The sequence below is a fragment of the Pseudophryne corroboree genome, chromosome 1 (assembly GCF_028390025.1).
Source record: "Pseudophryne corroboree isolate aPseCor3 chromosome 1, aPseCor3.hap2, whole genome shotgun sequence".
Classification (NCBI taxonomy): domain Eukaryota; kingdom Metazoa; phylum Chordata; class Amphibia; order Anura; family Myobatrachidae; genus Pseudophryne; species Pseudophryne corroboree.
In genome coordinates this window covers 920,265,758-920,281,248 of record NC_086444.1, presented here as the reverse complement: position 1 = coordinate 920,281,248, position 15,491 = coordinate 920,265,758, and the positions used below count along the sequence as shown (strand labels likewise).

Genomic DNA, 15,491 nt, shown 5'->3' with positions numbered 1-15,491 from the left:
ATACGGCAATACTTCCATGTGCCGTCTGGAATCTGCATCACCTGACCACTGTCGTGTCTATAAACATCGTCTGGCAGATATGGACATCACATCTACTCTTGATGCCAGAATGCAAATATCCCTCTGCGCATCTCGCATATATAGAAATGCATCCTTAAAATGCTCTATAGTCAATAAAATATTGTTCCTGTCAAGGGTATCAATATTTTCAGTCAGGAAATCCGACCAAGCCCCCCCAGCGCTGCACATCCAGGCTGAGGCGATTGCTGGTCGTAGTATAACACCAGTATGTGTGTATATACTTTTTAGGATATTTTTCAGCTTCCTATCAGCTGGCTCCTTGAGGGCGGCCGTATCTGGAGACGGTAACGCCACTTGTTTTTATAAGCGTGTGAGCGCCTTATCCACCCTAAGGTGTGTTTCCCAACTCGCCCTCACTTCTGGCGGGAAAAGGTATACCTCCAATAATTTTCTATCGGAGGAAACCCACGTATCATCACACACTTTAATTTATCTGATTCAGGAAAAACTACAAGTAGATTATTCCCACCCTACATAATACCCTTATTTGTGGTACTTGTAGTATCAGAAATATGTAACACCTCCTTCATTGCCCTTAACATGTAACGTGTGGCCCTAAAGGAAAATACGTTTGTTTCTTCACCGTCGACACTGGAGTCAGTGTCCGTGTCTGTGTCTGTGTCGACCAACTGAGGTAAATGGGCATTTTTACAAGCCCCTGACGGTGTCTGAGACGCCTGGACAGGTACTAATTTGTTTGCCGGCCGTCTCATGTCGTCAACCGACCTTGCATCGTGTTGACATTATCACGTAATTCCTAAATAAGCCATCCATTCCGGTGTCGACTCCCTAGAGAGTGACATCACCAATACAGGCAATTTGCTCCGCCTCCTCACCAACATCGTCCTCCTACATGTCGACACACACGTACCGACACACAGCACACACACAGGGAATGCTCTGATAGAGGACAGGACCCCACTAGCCCTTTGGGGAGACAGAGGGAGAGTTTGCCAGCACACACCAAAAACGCTATAATTATACAGTAACAACCCCTTATACAAGTGTTTTCCCTTATAGCATTTTCACATATGTAATCATATCGCCAAATAAGTGCCCCCCCCTCTCTGTTTTAACCCTGTTTCTGTAGTGCAGTGCAGGGGAGAGCCTGGGAGCCTTCCTCACAGCAGAGCTGAGCAGGAAAATGGCGCCGTGTGCTGAGGAGAATAGGCCCCGCCCCCTAAAACGGCGGGCTCTTCTCCCGGAGTTTGTGAGATCTGGCAGGGGTTAAATACATCCATATAGCCTCAAGGGCTATATGTGATGTATTTTAGCCATAAAAAAGGTATAATACATTGCTGCCCAGGGCGCCCCCCCCAGCGCCCTGCACCCTCAGTGACCGCTGGTATGAAGTGTGCTGACAACAATGGCGCACAGCTGCAGTGCTGTGCGCTACCTTATGAAGACTGAAAGTCTTCTGCCGCCTGTTTCTGGACCTCTGGACCTCTTCAACTTCGGCATCTGCAAGGGGGGTCGGCGGCACGGCTCCGGGACGAACCCCAGGGTGAGACCTGTGTTCCGACTCCCTCTGGAGCTAATGGTGTCCAGTAGCCTAAGAAGCAAATCCATCCTGCACGCAGGTGAGTTTACTTCTCTCCCCTAAGTCCCTCGTAGCAGTGAGCCTGTTGCCAGCAGGACTCACTGAAAATAAAAAAACTAACTTAAACTTTTATTCTAAGCAGCTCAGGAGAGCCACCTAGATTGCACCCTTCTCGGCCGGGCACAAGAATCTAACTGGGGCTTGGAGGAGGGTCATAGGGGGAGGAGCCAGTGCACACCACCTGATCCTAAAGCTTTTATTATTGTGCCCTGTCTCCTGCGGAGCCGCAAAACCCCATGGTCCTGACGGAGTCCCCAGCATCCACTTAGGACGTTAGAGAAAAGAAACTGAGAGCTTACAGGGCACCAATTAGGACACATATCAACAAAGCCACCATCAGGAGGGTACTGGGGGCACAGCTGTCTTGGGCCCGGCCTCTCTGACAAAGAGGGGAGGGCCCGGGCCGCTCATGGTGCTGCCTGCCCGCTGCTGTCCATCCCCATCCTTCTGCCACCGTGCTCTATTGAAAATGTCCCTCCCTAAATGGCCGCCGCCTCAGGGGAGACAGTTATTAAAGATACCAGAGGAGGTTCAGGGGGCCTGACAATGAGAAGAACCCCTTGACAACTAGTAGAACCCCGGAGAATGAGCATAACCCCTTGACAACGAGCAGAACCCCTGACAATGAGCAGGTTCTGCAATAATTACTGTGTGGGCATAATTTGGTGACAAGGGCATTATTGTGGGGGCATTATATGGTGACAGAGGCAATACTGTGTGGGGTATAATATTGTGATGGACATAACTGTGGGGGCATAATGTGGTGTCAGGGACATTACCGTGGGTATTCAATATGGTGCAAGGGGCATAGTGTGTCAGATGATCATACCTTCCTCTAACAGCAGTTCCAGCAAACAGAAAGAGAATTGCGGGCTGATTTTAAATATAATGCAGCGTATGCTTTTACAACAGCAAACAGGAACCTTCCCCACTAAGTGCCCTATGGAACCTGTAGCCCTGCACTTAGTTTCCCAAAATTATGGTTGTGCTTCTTACTGAACTCCAACCAATTTAACTTCAGGAGCAAGTAGAACATTAAACACAGTGAAACCAGTGCAATGCCCGGAGAGTAGAAGAGCAGATTGTGGGAACCAGAGATGCCGTTCAGTGGCACAAAACTAGGAATGCCTATCGTCCATCGATCGTTTACCAGAAATGATAGATGGTTTATACATTGATGGCAATCCCTCTGATGTTTTTTTTCTCCTTAGTCCTGTGACATGGCACCTAGCTCTGCCCACTGATACAACTTGGGAAGCCCTATCCCCACCTATGATTGGACCGCTGCCTGATGAGTAATAGAGCAGGGATGACCATCGGTTGATTAAACCATCAGTTGTTCCCTTTTGATAGTTTCATACCATTGAGGTTAACCACCATTGGTACCATTGATGGTTAACCCACCGCTGACCCTCCCTACTAATGAATCTATATGAGGGGGGATCCGGTCTCTAGGTCGACAGTAACTAGGTCGACCACTATTGGCCATCAGTAACTAGGTCGACAGGGTCTCTAGGTCGACATGTTCTAGGTCGACAGGTCAAAAGGTCGACATGAGTTTTTCACAAAATTTTTTTTTTAACTTTTCCATACTTAACAATCCACATGGACTACGATTGGGAATAGGAACCTGTGCAGAGCGCAGAGGTAGCAGAGCGAGGCACCTTGCCCAAACCATGGCGAGCTAAACGAGCCATGCAAGGGGACACGATGCACTAATTGGAGTTCCCGGTCACTGTACGGAGAAAACGACTCAATTTTTTTTTTAAACTCATGTCGACCTTTTGACCTGTTGACCTAGACCATGTCGACCTAGAGACCCTGTCGACCTAGGTACTGTCGACCAATAGTCGACCCTAGTTACTGTCGACCTTCCATACCACACCCATATGAGGGATAGCACATGATATATTATTGGGCTGTATATGATCAGTTTCTATGTGTTATGCCATATATAATAGACCTAGTTCTAGACGTTAGGCAATTTATGTTTTAAATACAGTTGTTACTTTTTTTGTCTCACTATTCACATTATTACACTTTCATCATAGCAGAAAAGTCTTTGGTGTTTACTATGCTGTGTATATCCTATTTTATAAAAGCCAAGTCTGCTCCTCACCGCTAGTACAGTATGTGCGCTGCCGGCCATTAGAGGCCGCCACATGGCTATTAATAATACTGATCTGACTGTTTCACACTTGCTGCATACGGAGAGAGGGGGCTGGCAGTGGAGAGTGGGATAAGGGCAGGTGGGGACTGGGGGAAAAAGAATTAGGGCAGGAGGTTTGGGACAGATAGGGACTAGAGAGAGAAGGGGGGTAGGAACAGAAAGGGGCCCCCTGGTCCAGAGCACACTGAAATCACTAGCTTTCCCTCTTAAGCAGCAGCAGAACCAGCAGCCAGATTGCAAGCAGGACAGTATGCACTGCAGGCAGAGGCACAGGAATATCATGTTTCATGAGCTACCGACAGAGCTTTCTGACCAGAGGAAAGATAGGAGGGTGGAGAGAGATTCAGGGATACCAGCTTCTCCTTCTCCCCGCCTGGGTGTCTGAGTCCTGTGTAAACTGTTACGCAACTAAACCATTTGGGTCCAGAGAAAGACACATAGAGAGTCCTCCTGAGTCCTTTTTCAGTGTGTAAGTTGTACAGAGGCTGCTGCTATTCTTGCATGTGACAAGATAAATTATTTTATTTTTCTATGTGTATTTTAAGGTTAAGTTGTCTTTTTAAAATTGTTGTCTTTCAATTAGGTGGCGCTATAGCCAGTACCCAGGCATTGTTAAACTATTAGTTAAAACTAATATACACCATAGGTTTAAATTTAATATATCTATAACAATCTATACCTCCCACCATGACCCATTCCAGGAGGGACAAAATACTCTCTACCTGGACTTCCTTCTTAATTTATGAATGCAATCACCTGTGTTGAAGTACCTTTCTTATCAATTAAATAGTTCGACACACATATATTAAGTGGGGTGTCCAGGTAGAGAGAATTTTGTCCCTCCTGGAATGGGACATGTTGGGAGGTATGCACAATTTAATATACATCCCCCAACTCATTCGGGGCACTCCTGTCTGAAGTGCCCTGGGCACTCCCAAGACATAATCCGGCCCTGCTCTACCCCCCCTCCATTCAGACTGCCTGGAGCTGTGCAGGGACTGGTGAGCTTACACGTACCAGTACTGGTGCAAATAGTGCAGCCTCGTTATAGCCTGCCAGTTACATATATACAGTATGTATATTTATAAAAGGTTAATGCTACACACACCAGTGACGTGCAGTGAGGTAGATCCTTTCCTTTCATACTAACGTATAAGCCAGAGTTTTGACTATATAAAGTATATGAAAAATACAAAGAATATATTAGAAATATCTTCTTTGTGTTATTCTAATCATTTTTATAGTCAAAACTCTTTAGTAAAAAGTCTATGACACGTAAGGCAGTGCCTCCCCTGCATATCTTTTCTGCACATCTCTGATCAATACTCACTAAATTTCCAGGAGTTTATACCTCTGTACCCCCTTTGTATAATGCCCACATGAACCCTTTGGCTCATATATTGTATGTAAATCTGGCTCTGGTACTAGCCAGTGCCTCCAGAGCCATTTACCTCACCGCACGTCCCTGACACACACACACACACACACACACACACACACACACACTCAGCGTGACAGAGCCCTGGCTCCCAGCAGCAAGACTTCCAGAAACCCAGCAGCTCTCGTGTGTGTAGCGACCGCCCTCCTAATATAATCCAGTCCTGGTGTCCCTCATTTTGACGGGCTTTTTACTAGTTCTTCTGATTATATAACCTGAGTGGCACATAAAAGGCTTTTAGAGACATCTTTAATCAACTAAGCAGTCTCGGTATCACATAGCTTTCCCAGTTGTCCAAATGACAGGAGCTTTTCTAGCTATACAAATAAACGGGTGGTCTTCTGTATGCCGAATGTCGGGATCTCGGCGCACAGTATACCGGCGCCGGAATCCCGACACCCGGCATACCGACAACTATTCTCCCTCGTGGTGGTCCACGACCCCCCTGGAGGGAGAATAAAATAGTGTGGCGCACGTAGCGTGCCACCGTGCCCGCAGCGTGGCGAGCGCAGCGAGCCCGCAAGGGGCTCCTTTGCGCTCGCCACGCTGTTGGTATGCCGGCGGTCGGGCTCCTGGCGCCGGTATGCTGGGCGCCGGAAGCCCGAGCGCCGGCATACCGCACGACACCCCAAATAAACCTCTGAGAAAATTATAGGGTCAACTCCAAGTCTGAATACTAATGTATTGTAAGATGTAAAGAAATTGAGAACACTTATTTGCTTAATAAGTACATAAATTATACAGACTTACAAATTGGGGCCTTGTCCTTCACTTATTTCCTGTGGAGGAATGGGATACAACGACTCGTACACTCTTCCAATGCCAGAGCCATGTATAGCATAAGAATTCATCATGTTCACATCAGGCGGAAAATAAGACCATGGGATAAGAGCACTGCCATGCCATTTCCCCCAATCTGAAGTGGTCTCTGCTTCGAACTCCAGTGGTAGCTCTGTCTAATAAAGAACATCGGAACCATTAGTACAAAAACTGTATCTAATACTTACAATTATTAACTACAGTAAAAATGTGCTTTTTTTGTGTGATTCAAGCTGTAACAGGTTACTTAAACTCTCATCATAGCTTCAGATTCGGGCATTCAAAGCACTAAACAATAACTCTAGAGAGTAATGACACATTGTTAATACTTTGAATGTTAATTTCCCAGAAGTCAATAACAGTGACTGCCAGCATTCATTCTCAGGAAAAAAACATAATAACATTTTCTTACCTGACATTCAGATAATAACAATGCGGAGCAAACTGTGAGCAGTCGGTTGGGAAAGTTACAAATAATTATTTTTCATTAAAATTGGCTATTGACTCATAAGATAAATTCTTCAAAGTTCTGATTGATAATTACTGAAGGAACCAATGAAGGAAATAAAGGATGGCCAACAATTACTGAGAAGTTAATGCTAAAATGTTGTGTTTACAGTAAAGGAAATGTACAGAGCATTTATGACACACAGCACCCTATCTTATCTACACAATCTATGCCTATGCATTTTTTTAATAACTACATTTCAACACTGTATGAGCTACAGTACTCTCATGCAACCAATATGCTGTCTACAGCAGACAAAGATGTAAAGGCTCTACTGATCTACTGTAGGAAGTGGTACTTTTTAGTATAATTAGGGGTGTATCATGGGGGTCAGAGCTCTCCTAGCAAAGTAAGGGGCTGGCGTGTGTGTGTCGTCCCCCCCTACCACCACCCCCGCCCACACACACAAATACATATCTGAAACAAGGCGTGAGTGTAAAAAAAAAAGAGAAGTGACGAAGGTGACGTGGCCACACAATAGTACCACCAATTCAAATTATGCCTTATTTACATTACACCACATAGTAGTGTCCATTACTCACATTACACCGCACAGTAGTGTCTCTTATTCACATTACACCACATAGTGGTTCCATTACTCACATTACACCACATAGTAGTGTCCATTACTCACATTACAACGCACAGTAGTGTCTCTTATTCACATTACACCACATAGTAGTGTCCATTACTCACATTACACCGCACAGTAGTGTCTCTTATTCACATTACACCACATAGTAGTGTCCATTACTCACATTACACCGCACAGTAGTGACTCTTATTCACATTACACCACATAATAGTGTCCATTACTCACATTACACCACATAGTAGTGTCCATTACTCACATTACAACGCACAGTAGTGTCTCTTATTCACATTACACCACATAGTTGTGTCCATTACTCACATTACACCGCACAGTAGTGTCTCTTATTCACATTACACCACATAGTAGTGTCCATTACTCACATTACACCGCACAGTAGTGTCTCTTATTCACATTACACCACATAATAGTGTCCATTACTCACATTACACCACATAGTAGTGTCCATTACTCACATTACACCACATAGTAGTGTCCATTACTTACATTACATTTTACAGTAGTATCTCTTACTCATGTTACGCCACACAGTAGTAACCCTATAGGAAACACCATCTATACAAGGCATATGGGGAATGCGAATAGAAAATCGAAATGTGGACCAGTTCTATTAAACATAATTCTATTTTTATATGGGGAATGTAGTCAAACCTCATTTTACAGTTGGTACATCTGATCCCACCCATAGGCACACACATATACACTTACATACATACTGCACACACAAAACACATACATATAATACACAGTCAGTTACACACATGCACACATACATTTATATAGGTACATACTGTACATACATAGTTACACACTTATTCACATACATACAGTCACACAGAAATACACAAAGAAATACAGTCAGATACTTATACACACAAACATACATACATAGTCACACACATACACAAATGCAGTCACAGACACACATACTTACAGACTACATAGAGCTCTCCCTCTCATCACACACAGGGTACATTCACTGCATGTAGTAGCTCCTAGTCATCGTGTCCTCCTCTCCTCTCCATGCTTCTGGGCTGTCTTGCACTGAATGAGTGCCATGTAGCCCTACCCCACTGATTTCACTCCACTATCCTAATACAGCTCACAGCCGTGCAGTGCAGTCCAATTCAGATCAGACTGGCGCTGGCAGTAAAAGAGATTCATCAGGTACAGTGTCCAACACCAGAGCATCACATTAGTGATCAGACTTAAAATAATCTACAACTCACAAGGGCTGCTGGGAGCTGTAGTTTATTTTAAGTCTGATCACTAGTGCGGTGTTGTCAGACACCGGTGCTGGTAGTAACGTAACTCACCAGGTACAGTACTGACAATACTATTTTATTCTACCCCCTGGCCATGGGTGGCACCACCGGGTAGCGCCCTCTCCTTGCCTGGCACCCCTGGCAAATGCCATCCTGAGTATAATTAGACTGAATCTTGCTCTTTAATTAGTGCTGCTCATACAGTACTTGGAAAACAAGTAAGGCAGACATATCTGCAAAGGTTTTAAATCGGGAGTGAGATTTGCCATTTAGGTTGAATTGCATAAATTAAATAAATTGTCCACTTTTCTTGTTTTATCCTTTCTTGTTTATCCTATTTTATATGGCGTCACACAGTTTCTGAAGCACCGTACATAAGAAATATAACATACAAAGTGATTACTAAGGAAAAGGTGACCAAATTTAACAGTTACAGACAAATTCACACATTTTTATATATATGTATAATTGTAGGCATGTAGTTAAGTGGTTTAATGCTTTAAGCTGTCTTGTTTACATGGCCTTATAAGGGGTCTGCATATACCCAAGCCTGTCACTGTGTTATTGGAGCATCACAGTGCTAACCTCCCTGCTTATATCAACTAGTCAACTACTAACTTGTAGGCATCTGCCAATAACTTATGTGCCCAGAGCTGCAGCTGTGAAGGACATGTTAAACCTGATTACTTCATATTAAAGGTTAAAATGTATGCCCCAAGCGCAAGTATGAGTTTCATGGTCTCATGGGAAAATAAATCAGATGGACCTGTACTATGGATACTAAGTTTAAAAGATGAAACTTCAAATGCTTTATTTGCCACAAAGTAAGGCAAAAGGCTTCAGATTGCAGATTAAAAGATGGCACATAGAAAAAGCATTATAACAAAAGTGAGTTAGCTTTGAATATAGCAGACAGTCATAGGAGCGATTGCTGGTATATGGACTTGAGGGTATCTGGTCAGGACGCCGGAATCCCAACAATACTCTGAATGCTGGCACCGGAATCCCGACATTTATCACAATCCCGGCGTCAGCATCCTGACCGTCGGGGTCGCGAACGATGCTTGCTGGCCACTGGAGAGGTAAGCCATGGGGGATAGGTTAGGGTTAGGCTGCAGGGTTAGGGTTAGGCTGTGGGGGAGGGGGAAGGTTAGGGTTAGGCTGCGGGGAGGGAGGGTTAGGGTTTGGCACCCCTGGTGAGGGTTAGGCTGCAGGACAGGGAGGGTTAGGTTTAAGCTGTGGGTAGGGAGGGTTAGGCACCACCAGGGAGGGTTCGGCTGCAGGTGGGAGGAGGGTTAGGTTTAGGCTGTGAGAAAGATGGGCTATGGTTAGGGAAGTTAGGGATTAGGGTTAGCTACCTTAGTTCACCAGTGTCGATATTTGAAACTTCAGAATGCTGCTGTCAGTATTTTGACAGCCAGCATCCCAACCACTGGGATCCCTATACCAATGCAGTCTCGAGTACCACTAAACATTTTAGTTGCAATGAACAATTCATTGAGTGGATGTGAACCCATCATAGGGGTACATTTACTAAGATTCGTATTTTCCAAATTCATGTCCAAGTTCAATCACGAATGACATCGACAGTGTAAAATTGCAACTTTTTGAATTGATTACGATGGATTTACTAAGCTGTCGTATTCGGGTTTTTCTTTTGTTCCGATGTCGATGTCATTCGTGGTTTTTTACCTATTTTTACGGCAGTGATTAGCAAAACACTGCCGACTTTTTTTACAATCAATCTCGGCCGGATCTGTGTGATCCGTGCTGGGGTTTATTTTTTTTATTTTTTTAATTAAACACTGTAAAATAATTAAAAAAAATGCGTGGGGTCCCCCCTCCTAAGCATAACCAGCCTCGGGCTCTTTGAGCCGATCCTGGTTGCAAAAATATGGGGGGGGAAATGACAGGGGTTCCCCCATATTTAAGCAACCAGCATCGGGCTCTGCGCCTGGTCCTGGTCCCAAAAATACGGGGGACAAAAAGAGTAGGGGTCCCCCGTATTTTTAAAACCAGCACCGGGCTCCACTAGCTGGACAGATAATGCCACAGCCGGGGGTCACTTTTATATAGTGCCCTGCGGCCGTGGCATCAAAAATCCAACTAGTCACTCCTGGCCGGGGTACCCTGGGGGAGTGGGGACCCCTTCAATCAAGGGTTCCCCCCCCCCCAGCCACCCAAGGGCCAGGGGTGAAGTCCGAGGCTGTCCCCCCCCCATCCAATGGGCTGCGGATGGGGAGGCTGATAGCCTTTGTTGTAAAAGAAAAGATATTGTTTTTAGTAGCAGTACTACAAGGCCCAGCAAGCCTCCCCCGCATGCTGGTACTTGGAGAACCACAAGTACCAGCATGCGACGGAAAAACGGGCCCGCTGGTACCTGTAGTACTACTACTAAAAAAATACCCAAAAAAAGACAAGACACACACACCGTGAAAGTATAATTTTATTACATACATACACACATACATACATACTTACCTTAAGTTCCCACGCAGGTCGGTCCTCTTCTCCAGTAGAATCCAAGGGGTACCTGTTGAAGAAATTATACTCACGAGATCCAGGGGTCCAGGCTCCTCGGGAAATCCAGGGGTAATCCACGTACTTGACAAAAAAAACAAAACGGTGTCCCGACCACGAACTGAAAGGGGACCCATGTTTGCACATGGGTCACCTTTCCACGAATGCCAGAAACCCACTTTGACTTCTGTCTAAGTGGGTTTCTTCAGCCAATCAGGGAGCGCCACGTTGTAGCACTCTCCTGATCAGCTGTGTGGTCCTGTCCTCACTGACAGGCAGCACACGGCAGTGTTACAATGTAGCGCCTATGCGCTACATTGTAACCAATGATGGGAACTTTCTGCTCAGCGGTGACGTCACTTTAGGTCAACCGCAGGGCAGAAAGTTCCCATCATTGGTTACAATGTAGCGCATAGGCGCTACATTGTAACACTGCCATGTGCTGCCTGTCAGTGAGGACAGGACCACACAGCTGATCAGGAGAGTGCTACAACGTGGCGCTCCCTGATTGGCTGAAGAAACCCACTTAGACAGAAGTCAAAGTGGGTTTCTGGCATTCGTGGAAAGGTGACCCATGTGCAAACATGGGTCCCCTTTCAGTTCGTGGTCGGGACACCGTTTTGTTTTTTTTGTCAAGTACGTGGATTACCCCTGGATTTCCCGAGGAGCCTGGACCCCTGGATCTCGTGAGTATAATTTCTTCAACAGGTACCCCTTGGATTCTACTGGAGAAGAGGACCGACCTGCGTGGGAACTTAAGGTAAGTATGTATGTATGTGTGTATGTATGTAATAAAATTATACTTTCACGGTGTGTGTGTCTTGTCTTTTTTTGGGTATTTTTTTAGTAGTAGTACTACAGGTACCAGCGGGCCCGTTTTTCCGTCGCATGCTGGTACTTGTGGTTCTCCAAGTACCAGCATGCGGGGGAGGCTTGCTGGGCCTTGTAGTACTGCTACTAAAAACAATATCTTTTCTTTTACAACAAAGGCTATCAGCCTCCCCATCCGCAGCCCATTGGATGGGGGGGGACAGCCTCGGGCTTCACCCCTGGCCCTTGGGTGGCTGGGGGGGGGGGACCCCTTGATTGAAGGGGTCCCCACTCCCCCAGGGTACCCCGGCCAGGAGTGACTAGTTGGATTTTTGATGCCACGGCCGCAGGGCACTATATAAAAGTGACCCCCGGCTGTGGCATTATCTGTCCAGCTAGTGGAGCCCGGTGCTGGTTTTAAAAATACGGGGGACCCCTACTCTTTTTGTCCCCCGTATTTTTGGGACCAGGACCAGGCGCAGAGCCCGATGCTGGTTGCTTAAATATGGGGGAACCCCTGTCATTTTTTTCCCCATATTTTTGCAACCAGGATCGGCTCAAAGAGCCCGAGGCTGGTTATACTTAGGAGGGGGGACCCCACGCAATTTTTTTTGAACAAATAAGCACTTTCCCACCCCTTCCCACTGATATACATGCACGGATCTCATGGATCCGTGCATGCCTATCCAATCACGAATAAAAAAAAAAGGTCTGTTTTTTTTTAGCACTTTTTTACGAGTTGTAATTTTTCACGGCAGTGTTTGTTTGTTTTTTGCTTTGCACTTCTTAGTAAATGACCGAGATTCATACTTAAACAGCCGCGTTTTGACCGATGGTGTATTCATTCGTAATTTTTTACCTGAACTTGCAAAAAATTACGAATGCCCTAATCACTGCCGTGATTAGTGCTTAGTAAATTACCGAGATGACACTTTGATGAAAAAACGGCATCTCGGTCAAAATCGGGAGCTTAGTAAATTTCCCCCATAGTCAGAGAAATTGGGGACAAAGTCCTAAAATAATCTAAAGTTAGGACAACTACACTATGCTTAAAAGTGACAAGCAAGGAAGTTGTCACTGACATGGAAAATGTTCTGTTTTGTTAGCAGCGTCTCAACGGCCGCAGGGAGACGCGGGTCTCGGCGGATGCCTGGTGACAGGGACGCAGCGTCTTTCCCGGCCGCTAGGGCTGCTGATCCCCACTCGGCGCCTAGCAACAGGCTGTTGCCGGGCCGTAATGGTCTCTGGCCCCCACCTGGCGCCTAGCAACAGGCTGACTCCAGGCACAAGGCACAATGGGGGCTGCCGGGGTACCAAGCAATGGGAATGCCGGAGGCAGACGGCGTTCCCTGTTGCTTTGAAATTAATTTGTTACGTGCAGCAGGGCAGCTGCATTGAATATTTTAATTACTAGCAGGTTTCCTGATTGTTGCAAGCACCATTTATATTCACTTCCTTGTCACTCCCAAATTGCTGGTTATAGTTCCTGCTTCTTGGAGAAACTGCCGGACCTGTGAGCTCCTGTTCTCAAAAAACTCAGCCTGATTCAATCCTGTCCTGTACCTGTCTGCCCCAGGTGCTGTGTGGATTTCCCCCACAAACTTTAGTCATTGTCTTTTCAGGAACTTAGAATATTTCTTGCTACCATTAGTTCTTTCTTTTGCTAATACTCTACAGCTGTCATATCACCTCATTTACCTTCCGCCACACTCCCTCATTTCCACTGCCAACCCTCCGAACATTCTTACTGCTCTTTTGCCAGTTCACTACACCAACATTAGATTAGTTCCACATATCTATTTGGTTCCTTTACGACTGATAGCTCTGGTCGTCTTGGGGGTAAGCTTGTACTGTTGCCAGTGGCGTAAGTCCTGGTATGCATCCCAGTAACGGTAGACGTATAAAGTCTTAAGGGAATAGTGGCTCTTATAGTCAAGAAGACCTGCAGTTTGTTACTCTACGAGTCTTACACCCAGGCATCCAGGGCTATCAGAAGATTGACTGCGTGTCAAGTTCTTCTTCGTCTGTCGTGTCAAGATTCTCATCTTCCTAACTAGTTCTCTGTAAGATTCCATTCAGGTACACCTCTCCATTCATAACATGTTTGTGCCTGAGCTAGGGACTAGCCAAATTGCTATAAATGATCTTGACAAGAGAATACAGAGACCATTTTGCAAGGGGTCAGCGTGTTGTGTACAACCAAAGAGAGACTGAAATTGCTGCACCAACCCTGTCCCAGCATCAGTACATCCTTGACACCAAAAACTGTGTACTCGTAAATCCAGTCAGTGAAGAACTGGAATGGAGAGTTAAAACAAACAAATCGCCCAAAGGGGCCTGTGTTTCTCGAGTCTACTCCAGCTGAACACAATCACAATATAGTAACAACACAGGAGTAGTGGTGCCAGACAAACCTAAAACTGGAAGTGTGCAAGAAGCTAAAACAACAAGTGGAAATGACCAGTCAGGAAACAAGTGTTCTTTGAAGAGTGATTATGGGCATACCTCCAAAAAGGTATGATAAAGAATATGCAAACCTCAACAGCTGTTATCCCCAAACACTCCATGAGGCAATGTCAAGCAATGAGTGGTCCATATGAAAGTCTGCTGTAGATACAGAAATTACACCTTTAAATGAAAATTGGACTCTTGTGAACAGGTCAACAACTGGAAAACAATAAAAAAACATGGATTTTCTGTACAAAGCTAAATATACAGTAGTGTAGACAAATCAATTGCCTGTTATATGCCTCACCTTGCTGCAAAGGGATTTACTCAAAGGACTGGAATTAACTACAGTGCACCCCCCTGTAGCAAGTTACAGTACCCTATATTTCATAATTGCTATATCTGCACTATATGACTTGCTATTATACCAACTACATTTTGATTTGGCATATCTTAATGGTGAACTACTGTAACTGAAGAAATCGTTATGAAGTCATCAGAGTACTATGCTAATGAAACTGTACTATTGAAATATGGTATGTCAGGTGTAAAACCAGTGCATACTCCTGTCAACAAAAGTATAAAACTAACTAGAATCAACTACAGAATCTGTAATAGAGGATATGAGAGCCATCCCATACTAATATGCAGTTGGGAGACTAATGTATGCAGGTATTGAAAGTCGCCCGCACATTACACATGCAGTGAGCTGCGTTAGCCTGTTTTCACTGAATCCTGGAAAACAGCATTGGTTAGCGGTTAAGAGGTTCTTGAGATACCTAAAAGGTACTAGCCCATTAAAATTAGTGATTTCGAAAACTAAAACTTTAAAACTTGAAATATTTTGCAATGCAAACTGGGGAGCAGTTGAAGACAACAGACGTTCTTATACTGGCTTTCTAGTTGAATTAGTATGCGCAGCAATAAACTGGTCAAGTACGAAACAACCAACAGTTGCTTTATCTTCAACAGAAGCAGAATAAATGGGTTTGACTGAGCAGCAAGAGGCATTTTGGATTAAAATTACTTTAACTGAACTGAAAGTTTTAAACCCTAAAGAAAATCTTGACATACTATGCAACAACAAAGGTTCTATAGACTTGTCTGCTTGTACAAAGTACCATGGCAGATCAAAGCACATCTTTATCAAACATTGTTTCATTAGAGAACTTGAGAATGAGTTAATTACAGTGAATTATATCATGAGAGAATAAAATAT

The 15,491-nt window shown here is 44.9% G+C and overlaps 1 protein-coding gene across 4 annotated transcripts in view; it reads right to left on the bottom strand.

The window, feature by feature from the left end:
* Positions 1–15,491, bottom strand: part of C1H4orf33 (chromosome 1 C4orf33 homolog) — a 651,328-nt gene that overhangs the window by 6,421 nt on the left and 629,416 nt on the right. For all 4 annotated transcript variants that reach the window (XM_063920350.1, XM_063920351.1, XM_063920349.1 and 1 more), the window contains one exon: positions 6,040–6,245. In XM_063920350.1, coding sequence (XP_063776420.1) covers positions 6,040–6,245 — 206 coding nt within the window. The remainder of the gene's footprint in view (positions 1–6,039; positions 6,246–15,491) is intronic.